Source organism: Mustela nivalis, assembly GCF_964662115.1.
Source record: "Mustela nivalis genome assembly, chromosome: 14".
In the NCBI taxonomy this organism is placed as follows: domain Eukaryota; kingdom Metazoa; phylum Chordata; class Mammalia; order Carnivora; family Mustelidae; genus Mustela; species Mustela nivalis.
The window spans coordinates 87,246,530-87,272,249 of NC_139033.1; the positions used below are offsets into that span (position 1 = coordinate 87,246,530).

The following is a 25,720-nucleotide window of genomic DNA, read 5'->3' on the forward strand; positions in this document are numbered from 1 at the left end:
ATCCACAACTGTATACCAAACCCCTAGCCATTACAGAACCCAGACCGCCAAGGTCTTTCATTCTTTAAAAATCTTTAAAAAAATATTTCAATCTTAAAAAAAAAAAAAAAAAAAAAAAAAGATCCCAGGGTTCTGTGATTGAGCCCTGCATCGGGCTCCCTGATCAGCAGGGTGTCTGCTTCTCCCTCTCCTTCTCTCCCACTCATTCTCTCACTCTCAAATAAATAAATAAAATCTTAATTTAAAAAACCTCTTAGAACAGTATCTGGCACATACTAAGTGCTCAATAAATGTTAGTGATGATGCTTTTATTACTGCCACAATTTGAGCTACTATTTGGTAAATATTGGATGGCTGGATAAAATGTACATCATTCTAGGCAGAGATTGCTGGATTATCCAACTCACTGGCAAGGGAGGACTATAGTTTCTTAGGAACCCAGAGAGGAGGGGCACATGGGTAGCTCAGACAGTTGGGCGTCTGCCTTTGGCTCAGGTAGTGATCTTGAGGTCCTGCAATCGAGTCCCATATTGGGCTGGGGAGTCTGCTTCTCCCTTTCACTCTATTTCTGTGCTTCCCTCTCTCTCTCTCAAATATATAGTTAGAATCTTAAAAAATAAAAAGAAATCCAGAGATGAGCTATTAAAGCTCTAGTAAGTAAAAATACTAGTGTGATAATGTTTTGACCTTTTTAAGACTCTTTGAGCTGACAATGGCTATAAAACAGAGGAAACCAAATATTTTCAATTCCATTTTCAGATAATTTGGACTTGCTTAAACTATCCAGCAAAATAGGAGCAAAATCAGAGGTTCAGCTTGGCTCTAGCTTCTGATCCTAGATGGTGGCAGTAACAACAACAACATTAATAATAACAGCAGAAGTTCTTAACATGTGAGGTGCTCTTCCAAATGCTTTACATACATTAACAATTTAATGTTTATGGGAGATTTCCCTACTATATCCAAGATAGCAGAAACTCAGAGCAAAAAGGTTGTTACTAGCCTAATGGCAGAGCTATTCGAGGAATGGGAGCCTTTCTCCTAAATCTGATGACTTATGAAGGTGACAAAAGGTTAGGCCACTCAGTGTTGGAGAGGACAAGATCCTAGAAAGTGGAAATGTTCCACCACTGCCGAGGTATCAACAATGTGGCTGCAACTGGGCAGAATTTCTATTTCTAATGTCAGGATAATAAGGAAGTTGCTGCCAATACTGCATAAAACTCAAGACACTTAGCAGGGATGGCTGGCTTCCAACTGAGCCATTAAGGTAAATGTAAAAGAAAGCTCCAGGTAGAAATATCATTAGGAACTCAGAGAACACACTGAGTGTTTGAAGCTGGTACTTAACCTTCTATTATTGAACTCAGGGTCTTGCCATGCTGGGACCAATCTGAGTTCACTTACGACACCCCCTCGTGCCTATAATACTGCTCATTTCTGTTATCTGAGCTTCACGGAGGTAATTAGAGCAGCAATCTCTTATGTCTGGGTCTCAAAGTACCAAGATGTTGATTTCTCCTGTCCTTGCATTTCCTTCCAGCCACAATTGTTCTGTGATCTTGTTTGGGATTCCTTTTTTCTTTTTTCCATTTCACTGTAACAGAGTCTGAAGAATATATAACATATATTAGCATTCCCTGACATACAAATCCTTCAGAGGATCTCTCTTAAGAGGAGAGGGACTGGAGACAACCATGAGAAAAGATAGGTAAAGGAAGTTTTGAAGAGAATAGTTCACGTGACTGTGCAACATGATAGAGACACCCAGGAGGGAACTGAGATGGATAATAAAAGGAAAAGCAGTGCTTGACACAGAAGATACTCAAGAGCTGTTTGAGGACTGAGAGAATTAAATACTAACAGGAGAAAGAAATACCAGGATTCTAAAGGTGGAACAGACATATTTTCCCAGGTACCTTGCTACTCCCAGACCCAGCATATATTTAATAGATAAACATCAGACTTACATTGTTTATGTAAATACAAATGCTAATTACAACACTAAATGATAAATTAATCATTACCTGTAATTCATGGTAAATATCACAGTCCAGGGGCACCTGGGTGGCTCAGTCGGTTAAGCGTCTGCCTTTGGCTCAGGTCATGATCCCAGGGTCCTGGGATCAAGTTCCAAATCAGGCTTCCTGCTCAGTGGGGAGTCTGCTTATCCCTCTGCCCCTCACCCCACTTGTGCTCCCTCTCTCTCTCTCTCTCTCTCTCACTCGCTCTCTCTCCCTGTCCTTCAAATAAATAAATAAAATCTTAAAACAAACTAACACACACCACAGTCCAGGCTTGGCACACCTGAAATACACAGATGAATGTTCTTTTTACATTTTGAAGACAGAACAAATAGGACAAAAGTGTTGCCTTCCTCAAGTTAACCCATAGAGCCCATGCCAAGGTCAATTGTTCCAACTCCAAACTCGGGACTTTCCTTTCCTGCTCCCTCTCCCTGACAGTTTAGAACTGCTGGGCTCCATCTCTGAGCAACTCTGTTTATTGTGAATTCTCTTGGCTTGGTTTCTCACTTCCACTTTGAGACCCATTTCCTACCCACCAGCACCTGCCTTCATGGATTTCACACACTCTCATTGTGCTCATGAGTTCTAAGTCTAGATCCAGAGTTCCTTTGTGCCTTCTTCTCAGCCTCCTTTTGTTCTGGTACCTCCTTAGTTCATCCCACTAACCTGCATCTTACTGGGATTTTTCTGTCCATTAGTTCCATATCAAACTGCTCGCTGGGCATTTCTACATGCATATATCAAATTCAAAATCCTGAGGCCAAATCCATTATTTATCCCCAAATCAGCTCCCCCTCTCAACCTCCCTTGCATAGCTATGGGTTAATTAGAATGGAGGCACAACCATTTAGAGAACTACCACCGGTAGGTGAGATCAGTGTATTGGGTCCAATGTCAGGCTTGCCCATAATCCTTCTGGCCACTTCCAGTCCTATTCAGCTGAACTTCTTTAGGCAGTTGTCCATTCTCACATTCTCCCTTCATCATCTCCTTTTCCTTCTGTAATCCATACATTTAGCTCCCCTGAACAGCCCCACCCAAACAAAACTCCTCCTGACAAAATCACTAATGGTTTTCTTGTTGCTAAAACCAATGGATTCTTTTTAGTTCTTTTTTTTTTTTTTAAGATTTTATTTATGTATTTGACAGAGATCACAAGTAGGCAGAGAGGCAGGGGGAAGCAGGCTCCCTGCTGAGCAGAGAGCCCGACGTGGGACTCCATGTGGGGCTCAATGTGGGGCTCAATGTGGGGCTCGATCCCAGGACCCTGGGATCATGACCTGAGCCGAAAGCAGAGGCTTTAACCCACTGAGCCACCCAGGCGCCTCTCTTTTTAGTTCTTAAGTGACCCTCTAGTAGCATTTAACAATGTTGACCACTCCCTCCTTCCTGCAATACTCTTTCTTTAGCTTCTCTACCACCGCACTCTCCTGATTGCAATCTACCCATCTTTGGCTGCTTTTTCTCAGCCTCCCCCAAACCAGCTTTTCCCCTTGTTCCTTATCTCAATGAATGACACCACCATCTCCTAAGTTTCTAAACCCAGAAACCAATTTCCTTGGCTTCTCCTACTTGCTACTGACATCCCTCAGTAATAGGGTCTTACCTATTCTTCTTCCTAGTTTGCCTTTCTTCAGCTTCATTACCTATATTTGTAGAGCACTTACTATGTGCCAGGCAGGAGTGTTCTAGATGCTTTAATTCTCACAGCAAGCTCCTTAGGTAAATTTTATTATCATCAGTTTTCAGATTAGGAAGAGACCTAGGATGGTTAAGTAACTTTCGTAAGGTCACATAGCTATTATGTGGTAGAGCAGGATTCAAACTGAAGCAGCTTGACTTAATTCTGGGTCCAGGCCCACCATTCTCCTTCACCTACATTAGTCCAAAAGCCTCCTTACTGGTCTTTCTGTCTTGGCTTCTTCTAATCCTCTACTCTTCAGCCTGAGTGATCTTGTTAAAACATGTCACTCTCTTGCCTAAAACTTTTACTGACTCCTCATTGCCTTCAGGATAAAGTCTACTCTCAGGGACCTACATAACCTAGTCAACAAGTATTCACCTCTTTGGTTGCTTGTTTTTTGGCCTCATTTTAATCACCATCCTGACTGCCCCACTAGCATACTGATAGCCTACATTTCCAGGCTTCTGCACATTGTCTGACCTGCCAAGAACACCAACTCCTTCCCCATTCAGATTATACATTATCCACTAAGCCTTTTCTAACATCCTAAAACTAGGCCATAACCCCCCACCCGCCCCGTGCATTCCCACAGCCCCCAGTACTAATATCCACTGTAGCATTTATTTCACTGTTGTTTTGCCTACTAGTATCTGCACTATCACAAAATTATGAGCTTCTTGAGAACAAGGACCTTGTAGAGTTCACTGTTGTATCCTCAGTACTCAGCTTAGTGCCTGACTGGTATGCAGTGGCTATTTAATAATCACTGAATCAATAAGCCTTTATTGTCTGTATCACACTCTTAACACCTACTTACAAATGCCGTCTAATATTTTCATTTTCATATGTGTTAGCCTGATCTTTATGACCAGATTCTGAGTTTCTGGAAGAGAGCAAATATACTCAGTACTTCAGAGTTAGAGGTTGCTGACACAAAGACTGACACAATTAGTATTTATTCAGGGCTGAGTGAACATCAACAATCTAGTGGTGTATGTACTATTTTAATCTCTCTCAACCTCCATTTGAGGAAACAGAGTCATAGAGAACTTAGTAGTTTCCCTAAGATGACATAGCCAGTAAGTGACAGAGCTGGGATTTGAATTCTGACATTGATACCTTTACTCCTTTTTTTTTTTTAAGAGATTTTATTTATTTATTTATTTGACACACAGAGAGAGATCAAAAGTAGGCAGAGAGGCAGACAGAGAGGGAGGGGGAAGCAGGCTCCCCACTGAGCAGAGAGCCTGATGCGGGGCTCAGACCCAGGACCCTGGGATCATGACCTGAGCCGAAGGTAGAGGCTTTAACTCACTGAGCCACCCAGGCACCGCTGGTACCTGTACTCTGAACCACAGTAAGAACAGGCTGAGGAAACAGAATTACAGATGCTAAGTAATTTACCCAAGACCATACTATAGTGCTGAGACTGGAACCTAGGTCTTTCCAAAGCCTACACCCTTAACTATTTGGCATAAGGCTTCTCTTGCTTTAAATGTCAGCACTAAAACGCATACTAGGTGTTGATAAATTTTAAAAGCTGCAGCTCTGGTTTCCTGAGATTGAAGAATATTACATTCCCTTCCCAAAGAGGCATCACTGTAGCTTATTGGGTTAATTTACCTTAAATATCAACAGCTTAGTGTTATAAGCCAACTTATATAGTCTCTAGTGTTATCCCTGCAACACTGAAGACTGTGTTTTCTTCAGTGTGAAAACCCATGTTTTCTAAGACTGGCCTCTAAGTAAAAATTGACTCTCATTCAGAAATTTACTATTCCCTTTATTTTTCCAAAACCAGTTATGTGATATTCCCAAGTTCTCTGCTTTTGTGGCTCCTCATTTCCTCAGTGTAGAAGGTCTTGTTTCCGAAGGTAACCTATGATCCACAAGCCCTCTTGGCTGTTTTATTGTTTACCCTTAAAAAATTACCATCCTCTATAGGCTTATTAGACCCTTTATGTTTGTGTGGTACTCTGCTTTCCCCCTTTATCTCAAACATTTATTAAAAACTTAACTGTGTATCAAAATGCAAATAACCTAACTCATTGAAGGCCATATTTTCAAAGAAAATGGGCTTGGGGTTTAGATATTGGAATATTATTTCCTTAACAAGCTTCATAAAGTCATCCTCTGCTCGGTCTGCAATTATACACCCAAGTATCTTTCAACAAAATCTCAGTAGCTACTTCTACAGCACATTATATGGAGAGAGTAGCTGGAGCCAACTCATTAGATCTTACTCCAAAGATTTTTACCAACATGTTAGCCCTTTTTTGCTGACAAAAAAGATTCTCAAGACTTATTAGAGCTCTTCCACTAACATTCCCTGTTATCCAAATGAACTGCCCATCTTTCTTGGGAAATGTTCTGGAGGTTATTTCCTGAATTAACAGTATGGCTCTGTCTTTCTGGATCAGTAATGATTTAATATAAAACTGAGAATCAAACATCCCTGAAATATTTAGCAAAATATGAATATTATATTTCACAATGTTGTCTTCAACGATATACACAACCCCAAATGAGTATATGAGTAGTGCTGTATCATATTGTTATTGTAGTAATATTTCTGGGAGAAATACGGAATTTGGAGTAACTACAGGCCATGAAATATGGCCATATTGCACCAATACATGAGGAAAGTTCAAAACTAGATCATAAGAAAAAGACCAAAGCATCATCAGTGATGATGAAAGGCACATCTCTGAACTAAATCTGATTTCCCTGAGAAAGGAATAAGTACTGAACTTATTATAATAGAATACGAAAAAAAAAAAAAAAGAATACGCCTTTTAAGGACTGAGAAACCAGTCTGTCATTCTAGAAAAAAAAATCAAATCATGCAGATAAATGTCTTACCGGCGAGAAAAAGCAGAGATGACTAAGCTGAAAAAAATCTCCTCTAGCCTGTCTTATATCGTTTCTAGGTAGTGCTGTTCCTGATAAGACACATGGCACAAAATATGGTTTCTCTGTATATCAAGGTAAGTTACTGAAGATAGCAGTTTTCTGAATAGAAACCTTAGATAACAGCAACAGGTAATGCAGTTTGAGATCCTGAGGAAGAAATACTGGCACCCCTACATGGGCTCAATAGATAATCTGAAAATGGTACAAGTGCCGGCCTGTGTATAGCCTGTCTATTATAATCAGAGGGGAGAGTGTTATAATCTGGCAGAAGTAACCCTTCAGAGTCTGCAGAGCATTTCATCAGGTAACTGAACACTCACTGCATACACAGGCAATAGATTAGATGCTGAGAAATCAATCCAAAAGAACCCCCTGCTACTCTGAAATTAAAAACTTCATTTTCATTTTCTCAAGCCTATATATTTTATGATGAAACAGGATGTACATTATACTTCTCTTGCAATGATGTAAGAGGATTTAGGATCCTCAAGGAAAATCGTGCAAAGAGCCCTTCTCCTCCAGCCTTCTGCCTCTAGAAATATCCTACAGATTCCCTGAAAAATAATGTAAGCTTTTTTTAGCAAATGAAATACACCCTGTTATTCTCTCCCTGACCATTTCACTTTGTTTTTCATGACACTTAAGACCACCTGACACTTTACGTATTTATCACTTATCCTTCCCAACTAGAATACAAGCTCCTAAGGGCTGAGGTTTCAAGTATTTTGTTCACAGATATGTTCTCAGTATCTGGAACTGTATCTAGTATGTAGTAAGTTCTCAAAAAAATTACAAAATTTATAAGTGTTTTTAAAAGACCCCTGAATAATATATTAGAATTAAATCCTAAAATTTTGGCATACCTGTGTGTATGCATATGTGAGTAAGTTTATAGATTCTGTGTAATATTCAGCATAGGTCAAGTCAGGAGTCAGAAAATCAGAAGCTTGTGTGGGGAAACAGAAGCACGACTGTAAAAACAAAGCAACACGTCTTATTAAATGGACTGAGGGAATCAAACACAGTCAGCAAACTTCTGTAAAAGTAAATTAAATTTATCTCTGTCCTTTCCATATCTGAAATCTGACTGTAGTAAATTCAAATTTACTTCAGATTGGTTGGATTGACATTAGCTTTCTTCCTTGATAAAGCTTTTGAAAGTTAGTGAAGTTTTTTTCCTTCTCCCTATAAAATACTGCCTAAGTTATGCTGTAAAGATACAAGCCCTCAGATCGAAACAGTTTCCTATTTCTATTTTGAGATTTGCCTGAGTCACAACATAGTCTTGGGAGAATCACTCTGCTCTGTCTCTCCATTTACTAAGACTGCCTGGGAACTCAAACTGTCAGCCAAACAGGAAGAGGACCCTTCTGCCTAACTCCAAAAGGCCTAAGTCATATGAATGTGGTGAGGTTTAATGATGGATATAAATCACTGCGAATGGACTTCCCACAGGGTGGATGAAAAAAGTCAAACATTTGACTTAACTTCCTCTATATGAATTCAGGGCTGTAGAAAAGGTACACTATTAAATACAGCCGAGCGAATGTCCCAATGTTTGTATAACATGTGTTTTCAACTAAAGAGACCCCTTCTGTGTTCCTACTATACATGACCCCCCCCCCCAAACCCAAATATAAGCAATGTAAAGTGACTGATCTGATCTTGGCAAAGTTATACTGTTAAAAAAAAAAAAAAAGTCAGTGTTCATAAAGATGTATAAGCCACAAAGGCCCTTTTTCTTTTTTCAGAAATGGATAAAAAGAATTCCACCTGGATTCTCTTATTTGAGCCCTATGTGGTCTTGAGTTCCTCCTGCTTGTGTAGTTAGCATGTCCTAAGTTGTTCTGCCTTTGTGACTATAATTTCAAACCTTCTTCCCCACAACAAAGCCTTTTGACAGAGTTACTCTTTCTGTACTCACACAAATGGAAACAGAAGAGATGAAAAGCCCTGGGGATGCAGTAGTTATAGGTCTCAAATTGATCCTCTGCTAAGTACAACCTGAACTCTGCCCCTCTCTTGTCTGGGTGGAGTTCCTTTCTGGGCTTAGTGATCTTGCATGGCATAGGAGGCTTAGGACCCAGGGGGCGCCTTTCAGCCGAAAAACACCTCGCTGCAGCAAGCTAGCTGGGAAGCTCCCAGTTCTAAAGAGAGGCTGTTTACCAGAAGAGCAAAACAAGGGCAGGTCTGACTGCAAGGCTGGGACTGGGAGGCAGAGCCGACGCCAAGGCGACCCCGGTTGGACACTGGTTGGTCAATCACCCGCAAGATGAAGGAGGTGAGGATGCTCTTGGCCTGGGTGCAAACATTCCTCATCAGCAACATGCTCCTAGCAGAAGCCTATGGATCTGGAGGTGAGATTACAATCTTTCCTTCCTACAGCAACTTAATGAAGTAGAAAGGGTAAAGCAGTTTCCCAAGCATGGCCAGGCTAGACAGGAAGATCACTGGAAATGAAGCTTTTAGCTGGTTTCTCTTATTCCAAGAAGACTTCTCCACCCCCTCCCCACCTTTTTTTTTTTTTTTTTTGCTCTTCTTTTTCCTCCTTTCCCTGTCAGGGTTTGCAGCTCCATATTTGCCATTAAGAACAAAAGCAAGTAGCCACTTTCTCTCCTTCTCCTTGCCTGTGGCTCATGAATGCATGGAGTTTGGGATTCATCTCCCCTACTCCCTAAGTCCTGCTCTTTTCATGGTAAGGTTAGGGCACAGGCCCGCCTTCCCCATGCTCTCCTGCTGGGGGGAGTGGGAGTTTGGAGTCACATCCAAGCAGCGATGAGGTAGGTTCCCTCCAGTTTGAGGCTCTCTTTTGCCTGACTGAATCAAGGCTTTTGTAGAATTCTCTTGGGAGGGAGTGTTGCCAGTGCTAGTGTGGCCATATCCGTGAAAGGAATACCCCAGTTTATGTAATGTGGAATTACAACACAGGGATCAATTTCAGGTCCGGCCACCCACCGACTCAAAACTCCCAACATCTCCAGAAAGGTACTCGAACCCAAGCCTCTCCTGCACACTCCTCCAAAGTGGCCACAAGTTCCAGAATAACAACCCCTTGCACTTGTGCAGTGCTTTCCGCCTTTCAAAAAGCAAAGCAAAGCTAACATGCTCTGACCGCTGAGTGAGGGCCGGGCACCAAAGAGGCGCTTTAGATGCGCTTTCTCTTCCTTCTTTTTCGGGACTCACAACAACCCATCAATCAAGGCAGCAGGGGTTTTCCACATGAGGTCAGGGAAGCCCAGCTGGGCCTGTGGTCGCCCAGGCAGGGTAGGCCCGGCTCCACTGCCGGTCAGTCAGTGTCTGGTGGGGCTCCTCTTCCTCACAGACTGCTTCTGGGACAACGGCCACCTGTACCGGGCGGACCAGCCCTCCCCAGCACCGGGCGTGCGCTGCCTCAACTGGCTGCAGGCGCAGAGCGGCCTGGCGTCTGCCCCCGAGTGGGGTGAGTGTCCGCCGGGGGTGGCGGGCGGGCGGCGGCGGGCGGCGGGCGCGGTCTGGGTCCTGGCCCCGTCTCATGGCGCCTTCTCTACCCTCCCAGACGCCGGCAACCACAGCTACTGCCGGAATCCGGACCAGGACCCGCTAGGGCCCTGGTGCTACGTCAGCGGCAACGCCGGTGCTCCCGAGAAGCGGCCTTGCGAGGACCTGCGCTGCCCAGGTACCCGCCCGGACTCCGAAGACCTGGGGACCCCCGAAACCCCCACGCCCTGGAAGGCCTGGGAGCGGCCGTTACACCCGCCGCGCACGTGCGTCCGCGCGTCGCCGGCCGGCCCCGCCCCGCCCCCGCGCCGTCCGATTGGCCAGGGCTGTCTCCAGGCCTCAGGGCCTAAAGCCCATTGGCCGCTGCCGCCTCTCGGAGTGAGCTCATCCTCCGCGAGCGCCTTGTAAACAACCGTGGGAGGCGAGGCCCCACCTCTTGGCCGCGCTCTCCCTCCTGGGTGCGCAGCCTCCGGGAGCTCACCGGGCTTAACTCCCAGCCCCACACCCTTGGCGAGTCTTCTCAGTGTGTAGTGGTCCTTTGTGGAGCGTCTGCTGTGTGTTAGGCGCTCTACTCGCAACGCCGCTGGAAAGAAGGTGTTTGCGGGGATCTGAGCCTCAGAGAAGTTCAGCGACATATGGAAGGACATGGCAGAGTCCAGATTTGAATCTGAAGTTTCTTAGATTCCAGAGCGAAGGCTGGTTGCTCCTGAGGCGGCTAGACCGTTCTCTGAAATTAGATGGATGTGTAACGCATATAACATAGTGATTGGTAAACAATGTGGATTCATGGATTGTTTCCTAGCGCAGAGGGAGACCCCTTTGAGAAGACGGCAAACTGAGCCGGGCCTTGAAAGACGGCAAGGATTTGAACAAAGATTAAAGAAAGAGAGGCTCTTTCTTAGTCCTTCCTCTCACATTTGCCTTGTCCCAACTGTAGTGTGGCCCCCTCAGACCTGATCTCGCCCCTGGGGCAAGGATGGATTTCAGTGTGTGTAGGCATCCTAAGGTGAAATCCTTTCCCCTTACATCCCCCAACACTCCAGGCCAGTTTCAGGTGTGAAATTCACTCAGGCCACTCTAATGAGACATATTTTACACTTCACCTCCAGAGACCACTTCCCTGTCCCCTCCAACCTCCACAACAGAAACTGAGGAGGCATCTGAAGTGCCAAGTGGAGAGGAGGTGCAGTTGTTCGCTCCTGCCAACGCCCTGCCTGCCCGGAGTGAGGCAGCAGCCGTGCAGCCAGTGATTGGGATCAGCCAGCGGGTGCGGGTGAACTCCAAGGAGAAAAAAGACCTGGGAACCCTCGGTATGATTGTCCCAACCCCTCCTGTGCCGATCATTAAGAAATATTTTCTGATCGTCTGGGGTGAAGCTAATGGGACCTTGTGCCCTCTCCTTGGCAGGCTATGTGCTGGGCATTACCATGATGGTGATCATCATTGCCATTGGAGCTGGCATCGTCTTGGGTTATACCTACAAGAGGTCAGTAGCTTCTCTTCTGGGCTCTCTGAGAGGAGGGGAAGAAGGTGAATAAAGCCAAATCCACCTTCTTTGTGGCATACATGCCCAAAAAGGACGTGAAGTTTGAAAGAGGAAAACTAGCTTAAGATGTATAGACTTGGTTCTAGTCTTTAGCAGATGACCTTGGACAAACCTTTTCCTTGGGGGCCTCTACTCCTCACCAAAAAGCCTTGTTAGGTAGGAGCTCTGGTTTCCCACTTTATAGATGAGAAAGCTTTCATCAGAGAGGTGAATTGACTTGTTCACGGTTGCAGTGCCTGGGAGTGGCAGAACCAAGATTCAAACCCAGCTCTTTTGATACCAGATTCTCTACTGTCTAACCCAAATGCCTGGTATGAAGTGAGTGGTACTGCAGAAATCAGGCTGAACACTCATTGTAGGGTCCCAGAGGTTGATTTCTTTCTTTCTGTGACAAAATTCTACCAGAGGGGCACCTGGGCGGCTCGGTTGGTTAAGCCTCCAACTTGATTTCAGCTCAGGTCATGATCTCAGGGTTGTGAGATTGAGCTCTATGTTGGGCTCCATCACACTGGGTGTGGAGCCTGTTAAGATTCCTTCCACCCCTCCCCATTTAAAAAAATACGTAAAAATAAAATAAAATCATACTAGAAAAGGTTCCTAGCCACTCCTTTTGCAGTTGGGGCTTGAATATCCTGGACCCTAAGTGGGATCTCCTTCAGAACAGGAGGAAAAAAATGAGTTGGAGGACATAGAACCTGTTTGCTATTCATCACCAGATATGAGAAAGCCAGAGAGGTTTCTGGGAAACTCAGGGACCTGACCTGTGGCTGAAACAACAGGAGGAGAAATGCTCATTTTGAGAGGCTCTCTGAAATATCCTATGGAAAAGGCTCTCAAAGTCCATAGTGGGTGCATGGTGATAAGTCAGAGTTGCATTCATTTTTACAGCATTAGGAAAATTATTTGCCAGTCTGGGCAATATCAGGAGGTTTGACTTCTAGCCCTGAGTGCTTGTGATATTTCTCTTCTGTGGTCTGAGAAGGCTTTCTGAAAGGGAAGTGACATGGTAGCCTGCATTTTCTAGTGGTAAGAGCTATGACTGAGCTTACAGCCCTGGTGGGTCACCCAGCATTAAATAAAACTAGTGTGTCCTTAGGGACTGTATAGTTACCCTCCTCATTTTACAGATGAAGAAGGGGAAGTGTTGGCTAACAATAGTGGCAAAAGTGAACATTTGCCATATGCCAGGCCCTGCTTCAAGCAATTTGCATGCTTTAACTCAGTTCTTACAATCACCTTTATGAGGCAAATGCTGTTATTATCCCCAGTTTACACATTGGGAAACAGACAAGAGAGGTTATGTACCTTGTGTGAGGTCACACACCTAGCATTTGGTGGAGCCAAGTCTTAAGTCTTGCCACAAACTATCTGTGTGATTTTGGACAAGTTGCTTCCGTTTCCTACTGCAGAGCTTAGCTCAACGTGTAGCACATAGTAAGTGGTCAGTAAGTGATAGCTGTTTTTTCTTTTCTGTAAAATGTGAGTCTTGTACTAGCACTCTCTGAGCCCTGGTTCCTTCTCTAGTTTTCTATGATTTAGGAAGCAGGGGTTCCGAGAGAATCAAGTATTGATGTAAGAGGCTCTCCTGACTTCTGTTCTGAGGCTATTGCCCTTAGTGGAATGGTTAACAGGAAGGTCCAGGGACACCTGCTTGTTCATTTTAGCAAGTTAGAGAAAATTATGTGGTAGCCCTGGCCTGCAGTTCATAATCAGACCCAAACTTGTTGGCTGAGTTGAGTCCTTGAAATATTTCCTTCTTCCTCAGCCATTGGATAGCAGTTGGCTCTTCTCCAATCTTGTGACAGTTTCCAGGTGCTTGAACTGACTAAATGTTCTTCATTCTGAGCTCAGCTCTCATGCCCAGTAAGGAATCCAGGCCTTTTTTTCTTCTAAATTTGCTCTCTAGGTTGTCACAGGACTGCCCTGAGGCCTAGAATTTACTGTCCTGTAAACTCAGGGCAAGGCACCAAGTCACCAGACTCCCTGTCACTAACCACCGGACCACCCCTTTCCTCAGCAAAAGTGCCCTGAGAACAGACTGTAACAGGAAACCACATGTGGGCTAGAGCAAGCTCTCAGCTCCCATCTCTCTCCAAAGTCAGAGAACAGTGTGTCCTGGAAAGAGCTGTTGAGTGTAGGTTCTGCTGTTCCTCCAAACTTCAGTTTCTTGATTGTTGAATGGGGATATATCCCCCTCCTTACACCCATACCCACCCACCCAAGATTATCATAAGTATTAAATATAAGCAGAACACCAGTCAGGTTAGATAATCATAATAGCGGCCAGCATTTATTGCATGCTTTCTAAATAAATAGAACCTTACTGAATGTTCTTCTCTGATGATCTATTTCAGGCCTCATGACCATACTTACAAGGCTCATTTTTTTTTTTTTAAAGATTTTTATTTATTTAACACACACAGAGAGATCACAAGTAGGCAGAGAGGCAGGCATAGAGAGAGGGGGAAGCAGGCTCCCCGTCAAGCAGAGAGCCCAACGCGGGGCTCCATCCCAGGACCCTGAGACCATGACCTGAGCTAAAGGCAGAGGCTCAACCCTCTGAGCCACCCAGGCACCCCACAAGGCTCACTTTTTACACCGTTTTACAGTAAGCTGCTGAGACCCAGAAGAGTTAAGTGCCATGTCTAAGCTACATAGCCAGTTAAGATGTGTCCAAGGATTATCAGTATCTCCCCAAAGCCCAGCAAGTCTCAGCAGCGTCATGCAAATTTGCTTTGAAATTGCAAAGTATAGTAGGAAAAATGGAAACTGAAAAAACAGCTGGGTCTAGAAGTCAAAAGAACCATGATGTAGTTTTGGAACTGCTGCCTATTCTGGGTGCGACACTGGACAAGTAATTTACCTTCTCTGGTTTCCTCAGTTTCCTCATCTGTAAAAAGTGTAAAGGCAGGAGGTCAGATGTGATGATCCTCTGAGTTCTAATGTTTCCTAAAAAGACAATATTACTTGCTGGTGGCTACGGACAGTACTGGGTTCAAATCCCAGCTCTGCTATTTGCTTAAATAAATGATTTAACCTCTTTGCACCTGCCTTCCCATCTCTGAAACAGGGATCCTAATAGATACCATTTGGTTTGTTGTGAGGATGAAATTAGACAGTGTATTTGGGCATAGGGTTTGTGTGCATAGATTTAGCTACTTTGAGGAACTTTTCCTGAGCAGCAGTATGGCACAGCACTACTTCCAACTGGGAAAATAGTGAAAGAATAATTGGAAGAAACCTATGTTGCATGAAGGAAGTCTGGGGTGTTTCCATCACCCCAAAGAGGAGTCAGAGGCAGGCAGCAGCTGCATTCACGCCAGCTGACTCTGGCCAGCTGAGCTCCTGATCATAGCTCTGTTGTAGTCATAGATAGAATTACTGTAACCCTTGAACTTTGCAAAGGACCAGGAGGCTAATGGGATGGAGCTTTCCCCTGGCTGGGAAGGACAAGCAGGAAGCAGGCTTCCTCTCAGGGGAGTAGGGCCGCAGGTGGGGGTGGGTGAAGGCTCAGCCTGTTGGGTCTTTGTCATGGTTGTCTAGGCTACAGGGTTCAGCCAGCCAGTCTGCAGCTCCCTGTCCCTGCCCCAAGAGCGGTTTCTGTGCTATCCGGAGGGAGCAGGGAGCGTTTATTTTCTGATAAAAAGGCAAGGGAAAAACTGTAAGTCAACACTACTCCACCCCCTTAGGAGAGGAGCTGAGTCAGTGAATAAGCCTTTTGTTCCTTCTTGGCTGCCAGACAACAGCCTGGCTGCCCACCCCCTCCCCCCCACCAAGGCGGTAGGAAGGGACTGAGCTGCTTGATGGTCAATACTGCAGGCCTGGTGGTCTCTCTTGGATCTTGACAGGAGCTAGGGACAGGCTCTGCATCTCAGACTCCTAAGCACCATTAACAGGAGGCCTGTTGGGTTGGGTGTGTTTTGAGGCTTCTAAATGAATGAGACTATAATCCAGATAAATCCCAGTACCTCCTTCCTTTACCCTTGGCTGTTCCTCCAGTCCTGTTCTCCTCCATTAGTATGAATTGATATATTGTCCCCTAAAGACTTATGATGCAGCCTGACCATTATCAATAGCTGGCCACAGCCAGGTGTTTGGTAAAGAAGGTAGCTGAGGAAAGCAGGACAACTCCAAAGCCTTAGTTTCTTTATCTATAAAATGTGGATAATATTATCTTGCAAAATTGGTGTGGAAGTACACCAATTTTACTATGTAAAGTACATGGCATCCAGTAGGTGCGTAGGTAGCTCTTTTCATCTTGGATAATGGGAAGGTCATTTCCTGGCACCTTACTAGGTACTGGATGTATGAGTTCTCACTTTCCTTCGTCCTCCAGCCCCTTAGATTCTGAAATTCAGGCCTCAGCAAAGGACACTTGCATACTCCTCTGCTTTTGTTAATTGCCTTTTGGCCTTCTACTGGCTTGGGGTTCCCTTAATAAAATTAAATCCAGACCTTCCAAGTTTTTCCTTACTTGGGCAACCTTGAAGAATCTGGCTTTTGTTTTATTATGGAAGGAGGTATTTCCTTCTGTGGTGGCAGCTGTAATTGATGAGCAGAGGTCAAAGTGAATCTTAAGCTGAGTGGGCATACACTTGGGCCAGACAGCCATCTTCCCATGTCCCTCTATTTCCTTTCGGGGTGCTCTGGGAATTATTTTGCTGCAGGAGTTGGTGGTATCCAGTCAGAGGCTAATGATGAGGATGGGGTAAGTGCCTCAGGCTTGCATATGCAGATACTCAGTCACGGAGGGTGACTCAGGGAGATGAGCTCACAAATTTGCCTTCTGTGACCTTACAATGAAAAAATAGGCAATCAGAGCACATCTCATGTGAGGAATCTTACATGTCAGGGACCCTGAAAGTTATCAAGTCCAAGTCCTTGTTTTGCAAATGATAAAATTAAGGTCCAGAAAGAAGGGGAACTGCTGAGGTCACATAAACAATAATTGCCTTGGCTGGTCAGTAGGAGTTTCCTTGGGAAACAGATTAAGATAACATGGCTTGGTGAGTCACTCATATTCAGGGCAAATCATAATAACCTCCTCTGTGAGTTTTACAGAAGTTCTGCTGTTTTCAGAATGCATTCTCTTTCATTATCTTATTTTGAGACAGATATTGTCCCATATCACAGATGAAGAAACCAAGGCTCAGCAAGGCTAAGTGTTTTGCCAGGTGTCACTCAGCCAAGGCTGAGCTGGTATTAGAATGCAATAGAATTGGTTGATTTACAGATAGTTCTGAGGCACCTGTGCAGACTCCACCCCCTCCCGGTCCTGCTGTTTTCTCAATATCCCTCAGTCTCTAGAAACTTGTCATTGTACCTCATATGATGGATGTGTAATCCATCTGCTCTCCCTGAGGTCATCCATCAGCTGCCTGTTTCAAAGCCTCTTTGGGGTGGGCTCCTTCTAGGAAGATTTCCTCTGACAGTTGAGCCCATGTGTCTAGTTGTGACTTCAGAGTATGCTGATTTGGGTCCTGAGTATTGGTTCTGGTGTGTAGTGTGCTAGGCACTCACCAAATTCTTTGGCCTGGAACAGGCATGGGCCAGGCCAGTGGGAAGGACCCTAAGTGTGCAGCCAGAAGACTAGGTTTGAGTCCCTGTGCCACCATTTCTTTGGGATGACCCTGATTAGATCAGAACTTCCCTGAGTATCAGCTGGAGTCGAACGGACTTGGGTTTGAGCCCATTAGGTTACTGGAGAGTTCCTTCACTTCTTTGAACTACTTCATCTCTAAAATGAATGATAAGACCTAATTGCTGGGGTTCAGCCAAGAATGAAGTGAGATAATGTACACAAAGTTCTTAGCATGGAGTGAGCACTCCCATTTGAATAAAATGGGCAATGCCATGGTCTGATTGGGTCACTCAGCACCATGAGAATTCAAAGGTGTGTGAACATGGAGGGATCCGATAGTCACTGTTTCATTGTCTCCTATTGACCTGAACAGCCTTTAGTCCCTTTTGCCCCCTGCATGGGCTGGGGACAGTCCTTGTTTCCAGCCAGTGCTCACATCTTCCTTGAACTTTAGAATAAGAGAGCTGTCTTGGAATAGGTCAGTTTTCTGCACAACTTTATGAGTTAGGACTGAGATGGTTCACTGAGATGGTTCTCTGGGTCTCTTAGAGCCTTTGGCCGAAAGAACAAAACTGTATCTTGCTTTCAGTCTCTCCCCTCTACACTATCTTCACTGAGCCTGTCTGCAGCTGTTTGAGGTTCATGCTACTATACACCAGTTTTACAGATGAGGAAGCAGAGACCACAGGTGTAGGAGCTTCTTGTTAAGGCAGTGTGGCAGAATGGAAATCTCAGATATCAGCCACCGATTTGCTCTGACTATGCTTAGCCCTTGCCTCTTCCTGGGTGCAGCAATGCTGTTTAATGAGCAAAGCCACTCGGGAGGCACAGCCTGAATGCTTCTTTCTTTTCCTGCCAGGGGGAAGGACCTGAAAGAGCAGCATGACCAGCAGGTGTGTGAGAGGGAGATGCAGCGAATTACCCTGCCCTTGTCTGCTTTCACCAACCCTACCTGTGAGATCGTGGATGAGAAGACTATTGTGGTCCACACCAACCAGACTCCAGTGGACCTTCAGGAGGGCAGCGCTCCCCTCATGGGTCAGGCGGGCACTCCTGGGGCCTGAGCCACCAGTAATGGGCAGGAACCCAGGCAGATACTGGTACAGGACAGCCTACCCTCCTCCTACAGTTGGGAGGAGCTACACTTTCTGTTGTGGTTAAAACCGACCCTCAACCTTTTTTTTTTTTTTTTTTTTTTAAATTCTAAAACAGAAGCAGGTGTTGTGCTAGGCAGGGTCTTACCAGTGTTCCTCCTCCATCCCTTGGAGCAGGATTTTGCCTATGGATGGAGACAGCAGCAGCCCACACAGCAGTGCTGCTGACAAGGGCTTCCAAACATTGCCTGTGCCCTGGAACTGAACCAGGGACAGACAAGGAGCTCCCCCAGGCTCCTCTGTGCTTTATTATCTAAGATGGCCTCAGTCTCCACCCTTCCATTTGTTCTCTGTGGGCTTCAGTGGCGCATACTGTTATCCATAGTTCAGGTCAAGTGGGTCAAGAGGTAGTATTTTAAAAAATATATTTAGTTTTTAAAATAGTTGGGATGTAACTCTCAACTGACCTCCGAGAACCAGAAATGAGTTCATACAGAAGTCAAAACTGTGGGTTGAGAACAGGATCTAGGCTGGGGGCTCCTGGGGGTGCTCCAGCTTGTTGGTGGTGATGTGCCTTGATAACCGTGGGCTGGCCCCGGGCCCAGGGACTCTTTCTATTTCAAAAAGAAGGGAAGGGATTCAGAATCACATTGAACATTCCACTTGGGAAGAGGGCAGAAAAGGATCCGCGGCTGCTTTAAGCCACAGGACCTGAGGGGGACCTGGGGTACCCTAGACAGTCTCTGTTCAGGGTGGATAATGACCTCTTCATTTTTCAGGGGTAAGACAACAGCTAACTAACCTATGGGAATTACACTGTGGGGCATTGTGAGCTGCTTCTGCTTCTTAACTCAGAAACTAAGCTCAGAGTTTGCAGGTGGCTCTCTGGCCACTAGGCCAGTGCATTCCTCTGGGGTAGTAGAGCTAGGGTAGTAGAGCTAACTCCTGAACAATCAGAACCATTGGAAGGGACCTTAGGGTTCCTCAAGTCTTTGGACACAGGGGCCCATAGAGGGAAAGTAATGCTCAAGGTCATAGAGCAAGCTGCTGGCATGGCCAAGAGGAGAGTAACATTTCTCCACAGCACTGTGCTGCCCTGAGCCAATGGCTCAGCAGGGCCTCCAAGCCCTGATGTCACACTTGGAGGCCTTAGCAGTGCTCCCTATCCAGTGCTTCCTTCCCAAAGCCCTTCCACTGCCCCACATGGAGAGGAGGGTCAGTAGGGACCATTCTCTTCAGCAGACTCTTTCTGGGAGTGGTTTGCTGAGGGGACCTAGGCCTCATGGGTCCCTCGGTGTTAGTGATGCTGAAGAGAACAGTACATTACTGGTTTCTACTTTTCTATAAAAGCATTTTCTCTGTGTACATGTTTTATATACCTCATTCTGATACCTGCATATACAGTGCAGGAAATTGCTCTGCATTTGACTTGTATAAATTAAAAAACAAACAAAAAAACCCCCAGAACTCTGTATCGCCAAGTTTTCATGGGGTGCCAGGACACTCCTCTTATAAGGTGGCTGGGTTTTGGTTACCTTGTCCACACCTGTGTGGCAAGTGCTGTATGTCTATCATTAACCCTGGCCCTGTAACAGGGAGGCAGCAACTGAGTGGTGGGTAACTGCTGCCCCTGCGTTCTGTCATCAGTAGGAATCATTCAGGTTGAAGCTGTAGGAAAAGATGGGTATGCTGACTTCCCCACAGGTGATTTTGGTCACTGCAAATCTCCCACCTCAGCATTCTTCCCAAGGTGGAGTTAATTAAAATGAACATCCAGGCAGCCCTTAGTAGGGGCTGGAGACAGAAGTATTGGATGGTGGTGCTGCAGCAGCCAAAGAGGGGGATGGTCCTTGGGCTGCAGGGAGCAGCTTTAGCTTAGAGGAAGGCCCCTGTGGGGTTAACTCCTAGGGCTCCAGAAGAAGCTACCAATAGAAGTTGTTGGACTTTCAGCATGAGATTTCAGCAACATGTTCTCTATGTCTTGGAACACCCAGGGTGATCTCTGTCCATGCCTAGACATTGCTTATACTTCTACAAACAAGGGATACCCTAGATTATCAGTTTAGCCAGAAACCAGGTTCTGTCCTTAAATTGAACTCCCCAAGCTTTGTGAGAAATCACCTTTGGGTTATAAGGATTTATACTGTGCCAGGATCCTACTGGCCAGATATTATCCTGTCCAGTGCTCCATATCTCCCATATGCAGAAGGCAGGTCTTCTCTCAATCAACACAAGGGGTAGAGGTGACTTGCATTCATTTCTTCCCTTTACGAAGGTGGCACCCAGCCTTGCAGAGAGGATATCCAGGTTTATAGGAGTATACGTGCATCAGAGGGTGGAAGTGCTGTCCCCAAACGAAGGACTGGGTTGCCTTGTTCCTTGGAGCAGATTGGTGTCTATATAAATGGGAGTCGGAGGTGGGGTGAGGCATGAGAAGTCCCCGCGTTGTGGGGAGTCAAGCAGGGGCCTTGAAAGTGGCCAGCAGACCACCCCACCCCCACGTGTATCCTCCTGCTGAGTCAGGCCCCAAGTCAATTTTTCATTCTCAGTAACATCACTTATGTTAACTGCTTAATTTATTTGGTCTGCTCAATGGCCCACCATGGGCCCACCATTCCCATGCTTGCTGGGGACAGCTGAGATACAACCAGCTGACTTAGGGTTGCTCAGAGCCAGGACTCACCCCTACAGCAAGCTTACACACTCCACACATAAGTATGGTCTATAAAGCAGGTAAACTCTGTCCAAAGAGGACATCTAATCCCACAACTTATCAGGTCTATGTACAGTATTTTCACATATCACCCAACAGATAAAGCAACAAAAACAGTATTAACATCAACCACTCTCCTGGATCACTCCCCCCTCCCATGACCTCCCCCTATCTCCCCAAAAAACACAACCACCACACATTGCAATAATATCCCAAACCCATTCCCAATTTGTTAAATATGGTGCAAGCTCACAGACACACAGGAGGCGGCAAATTTTTAAGGGTCCCTGAAGTTCTGGGAGCCAATGTAGAGCATGCCTCCAGCGCTTTTGAGTGCCCATAGCTGTGCCAGGAAGCTGCAGCCAGGAGCTACAAGGAGCTAGTGAGCTGGGACAACCAACAAGGGAGGTAGAAGCCAGAAAGCCCAGCTCAGGGAGCAACCTTCCCCAGCATCCCAGCTCTACTCTGCCACCACCTCTTCCTGCCCAAGTTGCTGCCTGGACCAGGCATGGTGAAGGGGGAGCAATGGCTGCCACAAGGGAAGGGCTGAGATTGCTGAGACAGCCATTCTCTTGGCTCATATGCTGGGCCTGTGGCAAGCCACACAATCCTCCAGAACCCACCCAGGACTAAGCTAATGGTTCTGGGCACTGAGGTGCCCACCAGGGAATGAATGACAGCAGCCAGAGTATGGGCTTTCTAAAGGGCAGGGCCCCTTTCTCTCCAGGCCCCCGTCTCTTGCTGCATTTGTGAGTGAGTGCTTGTTGCAGGTAGAGAGGCCCAGGAGCTCTCAGCTAGCCTCTAGCAGTACAGTTTGACAGCGTGAGGAGGAAGCTCCCCCTCACACTGATGTGGCCCCTAGGCCTGGGAGATGAGCACTCTAGCCCTTCCCCTAACTTCTGGCCAGTTCCACCACAAATGAAGGGACTCTTCAAAACCTGACGCCTCAAACCCTATCCCAGAGGGTGGGTGGATGGGACACAGAGTGGAAGGGGAGGGGTAGCACCACTGTCATTTCACATCCTTGGACAGCCGCCTGGCCACCAGCCTTTCTCTTGTCCACACTCCCACTTGAAGTCCTCCTGTACTCAGCTGGACTAGAGACTTCAGAGCCCACAGGCAGGTTCACCCTGGAATCCTGCCCAGCAGGTCCAGGTCATGCTGATTAGTGTAAGGAAGAGCCTCCTGGAATCCCAATGCCAGGGAGGTCCCAAGTGGTCACAAGTAACAGATTCCTCCTGGCCCATGGGCCACACTTTTTTTTTTTTTTTGCTTTTTTTTTTTTCTTTTTCTTCTTCACAGCTTTCAGACGAGTGTTGATCTACAGACAGTAACCAGGCCCCCAAACCTTGATGTGTTTTCCTGGTGCTGCACCCGCTTGCCTCCTGGGGAGGTAGTAGGGAGGGCTTGTTCTGTTTCTAAACAAGCCGCCAATCCACAGGAAGCCTGGGTGACCCTGCCCACAGCAGGGATGGGGTGCAGAGGGGGCAATGGTGGATGCAGAACGCCCCCCTGCAGGGGGCTGGGCCAGGGCTAGGTGGGTGAGTCCCGGGTCAGGCCGTACTGCATGCTCACAGTGTGGTCCAGCTCTTCCAGCTCTGCAGGCAGCGGGATGCCCAGCTCTCCCAGGTACAGGCAGAGAGCCTCAAAGGAGTCCTCCAGTTTTGAGAATGCTGGTCTATTTAAAAAAAAAAAAAGGGGGGGGGTGAGTTGGAGGCAGGTGAGACAAGGGCAGGGCCACAGGATACTGTGTAAGGCCTGCAGCTCAACCACTTCCTAGTTGTGTGACCTTGGGCAAACCCCTTAACCTTGTGCCTCTGCAGGAAGCGGGGAAGTTACATAACTTGACAGCTACTGTGTAGGGCTGCTGTGAAGATGAGCGATAGCACTGTGACAAGGCTGGCCTTGCTACAAGGGGTAGCTTAAAAAAAGAAAGTCCAGGGGGAAAAAAGCTCATCTCATATCTTGGAGAAAATGCCCACTCTCACCACCGTATATAAAATTACAATTCATACTCTACACATCCCTCTTTCTTCAGTTCTGCTCTTTTTTCCATACCATTTGTCACTTCCTAATATTCAGTGAAGGATATTCTACCTATTGCTTATAATCTCTCCTCGTGAGAATGTGAGTTCCAGGAGGACAGGACCATGTCGAGCTAGGGTAGGCACTCAGTGTTATCTGAGTGAATTAAACATGGACGATTAAAATGACTAGGAAGGAATGTTAGCAAACAAATACTATGTAGCTTCACATTTTCTCCTCATGCTCTTACTCTGGTATTATTATTGAAGGACTGCAGTCCTTTGGCCCATGAGGGGAACAAAACGCAGAACCTCTCACCAGCAAATTCCAACTCTAACATGGGCCTTTGGAAACTATTTTAAAATAAAGGCTATGTACCAACTGGTTATCTTGAGGGGATGGAACAGGAGAGTGAGGAGAGCTGAGGGGCATGATAGTTATATAATCACAGAAAATGTGTACTTTCTGTGCTATGTATTTTAGTCATATAGGAATTTTTTTTGAAGATTTACTTATTTAAATAATCTCTATGCCTAAAGTGGGCTCGAACTCATAACCCTAAGATCAAGAATTAGATGGTTCACTCACTGAGCCAGCCAGGTGCCCCTTGAAATTGTTTAAAAGAAAGGGTTTTTGAGAGCAGGGAAAAAAAGGCATAGATTTTAGTTGTGTAATGCAGAAACTTGGAAAGAACTGGGGTAGTGCTGACAATAATGAAAACCATTACCTGAGATGAATAAAGGTCATTTAAAAATTTTTCTTTAGGGGCGCCTGGGTGGCTCAGTGGTTTAGGCCTCTGCCTTTGGCTCAGGTCATGATCTCAGGGTCCTGGGATCAAGCCCCGCATCGGGATCTCTGCTTAGCGGGGAACCTGCTTCCCCCTCTCTCTCTGTCTGCCTCTCCACCTACTTATGATCTCTCCCTATCAAATAAATAAATAAATAAAAATCTTAAAAAAAAAAAATTGTTTTCTTTAAAGGAGATGATTAGCTGAATGCATAAAGACATTCACTGCAGTACTACCTATTATAAGGAAAAACTGAAAAAAACCCCGAGTATCTACATTATGTATATTATAATATGTTCGGACAGTCTCTTGAACTGAAGTTCACGTAGTCAAAAAAAAAAAATGATAAACAGGAAGACTGGGTAGTGGAAAATGCAGGGCAAAATATAAAACTTTTCTTTATTTGAGAGTATAACTGTATGTATTTGGACATAGATGAAAAACACTTATTCTGTGAATTTTCTTCTGTTCCAATTAGCAATAATCGCGCCTCGGATAAACCTCATTGGCTACGATACTGCCACTGCGCAAAGCTCTTCTGTTCCAATTTGTTTTCATGGCTGTGTCTGTGTTATATCTAGGTCACTCATGGCTATGCCCTTGTCCCCCTCACCACCCCACTGGGCATGTCAGAGGTGTTAGAGCAGCTTTAGCGGTTGACGGCCACATCCTTGAGCTCAAGGCTTTTGCCACCTCTGCACCTGGCAAGGGCTTGGGGATGGCCAAGGCTGGGGCAACCATCCCAGGTCTATGTGAGCTGGCAGAAAGGGGCAGGATACCAACCTGCTCTCGGGCTCCAGTTTGCAGCAGATGGCAGCCAGGGGGAAGAAGGCTGGGGGGCAGTCTGTGGGGACAAACTTCTCCCAGAAGAGCTTTACGTTGAGGCCAAAGTCCAGTGTTCGGGGCAGGCAGTCAGGATCTGCATACACCTGCCCGATGATCTGCAGATGAGAAGATGGCTGGTCAGGAATGGACTGTGGTGGGTGCGGTCACAGGGGAGTGGGATACTAGTGTATGGACAGGAAGGATGGGTAGAAGAGGGAGATAAAAACCAAGATTAGAGAACTGTCCCCCATGCCCAATTGTCACTAATTCAGACTCTTCTCTCAACTCAGAATCTGGTTACTGAGGAGGGTTTAGAAGAGGCTTCATTGTAGTAGAAGCAAGAGGTTTCAAATTGGAGAGGCAGTTACACACATCCCACTCTGTCCTGCTGTGTCCCCTCATGTCTATGTCCCCTGTCAGAGTTCAGGCTCTGGGAAGTAAGGTCCTGGGTCAGATTCATGTCTGCAACCTTTCAGTGGCAGCCTTGTGCTTTGCACACAATAAATGTTCAACTGACTTCTATTAAAGAAAATAATTTTTTAAAAAACCCTCCTTCATTATTCCAACTGTCCCTTGTCTCCTCTCACCATTTGTAGGAATTACAGAAGACTCTGAACATACGTGCTTGGCTGTTTCCAGAAACACTGAGCTAAGCTCCTAATGGCAGCGATCTTTCCAAGACTCACTGTGTCCACCCCTAGTGCTCAGTACTGTGCTAGACAGGCTGGCACTTGTTGCAGTGGCTACTTCCACTTGTGGGGCTGAGGACCAAGGCACTACTAGGATCCAGGGAAGGGAGACCAAAGGGAAAGGTTACATCTGGACCAAGAGCTAGTCGGACAACTGTAAGGACCCTCTCATCTGTCCCTTACTGGCTGTGGGACTAAGAGCAAGTCCCTGCCCCTTTCTGAGCCTGTCTCCTCACCTGAATAAACCCTGCCCAATCCTTCTCATGGGACCAAGGATTCCAGTGTGTCAAGAGATGTGTGATAAACTGTACAACCCTACACCACTTGTGCGGATTTTATGGTGGAAATGCTCATCATGA

At 45.9% G+C, this 25,720-nt stretch overlaps 2 protein-coding genes across 4 annotated transcripts in view; one reads left to right on the plus strand and one right to left on the minus strand.

The window, feature by feature from the left end:
- The first annotated feature begins 8,713 nt into the window (after positions 1 to 8,713).
- PIK3IP1 (phosphoinositide-3-kinase interacting protein 1) lies at positions 8,714 to 19,687 on the plus strand. Its single transcript, XM_082697961.1, has 6 exons — positions 8,714 to 8,981; positions 9,947 to 10,063; positions 10,160 to 10,279; positions 11,211 to 11,411; positions 11,509 to 11,587; positions 18,088 to 19,687. The coding sequence occupies exons 1-6, from the start codon at positions 8,897 to 8,899 to the stop codon at positions 18,290 to 18,292; spliced, it is 807 nt and encodes a 268-aa protein (XP_082554087.1). The 5' UTR covers positions 8,714 to 8,896; the 3' UTR covers positions 18,293 to 19,687.
- A 1,193-nt stretch (positions 19,688 to 20,880) lies between these two features.
- LIMK2 (LIM domain kinase 2) overlaps positions 20,881 to 25,720 on the minus strand; it is a 61,395-nt gene continuing 56,555 nt past the window's right edge. For all 3 annotated transcript variants that reach the window (XM_082697886.1, XM_082697887.1, XM_082697885.1), the window contains 2 exons: positions 24,631 to 24,788; positions 20,881 to 22,713 (listed from right to left, as the gene is read on the minus strand). In XM_082697886.1, coding sequence (XP_082554012.1) covers positions 22,569 to 22,713; positions 24,631 to 24,788 — 303 coding nt within the window. In that variant the 3' untranslated portion in view covers positions 20,881 to 22,568. The remainder of the gene's footprint in view (positions 22,714 to 24,630; positions 24,789 to 25,720) is intronic.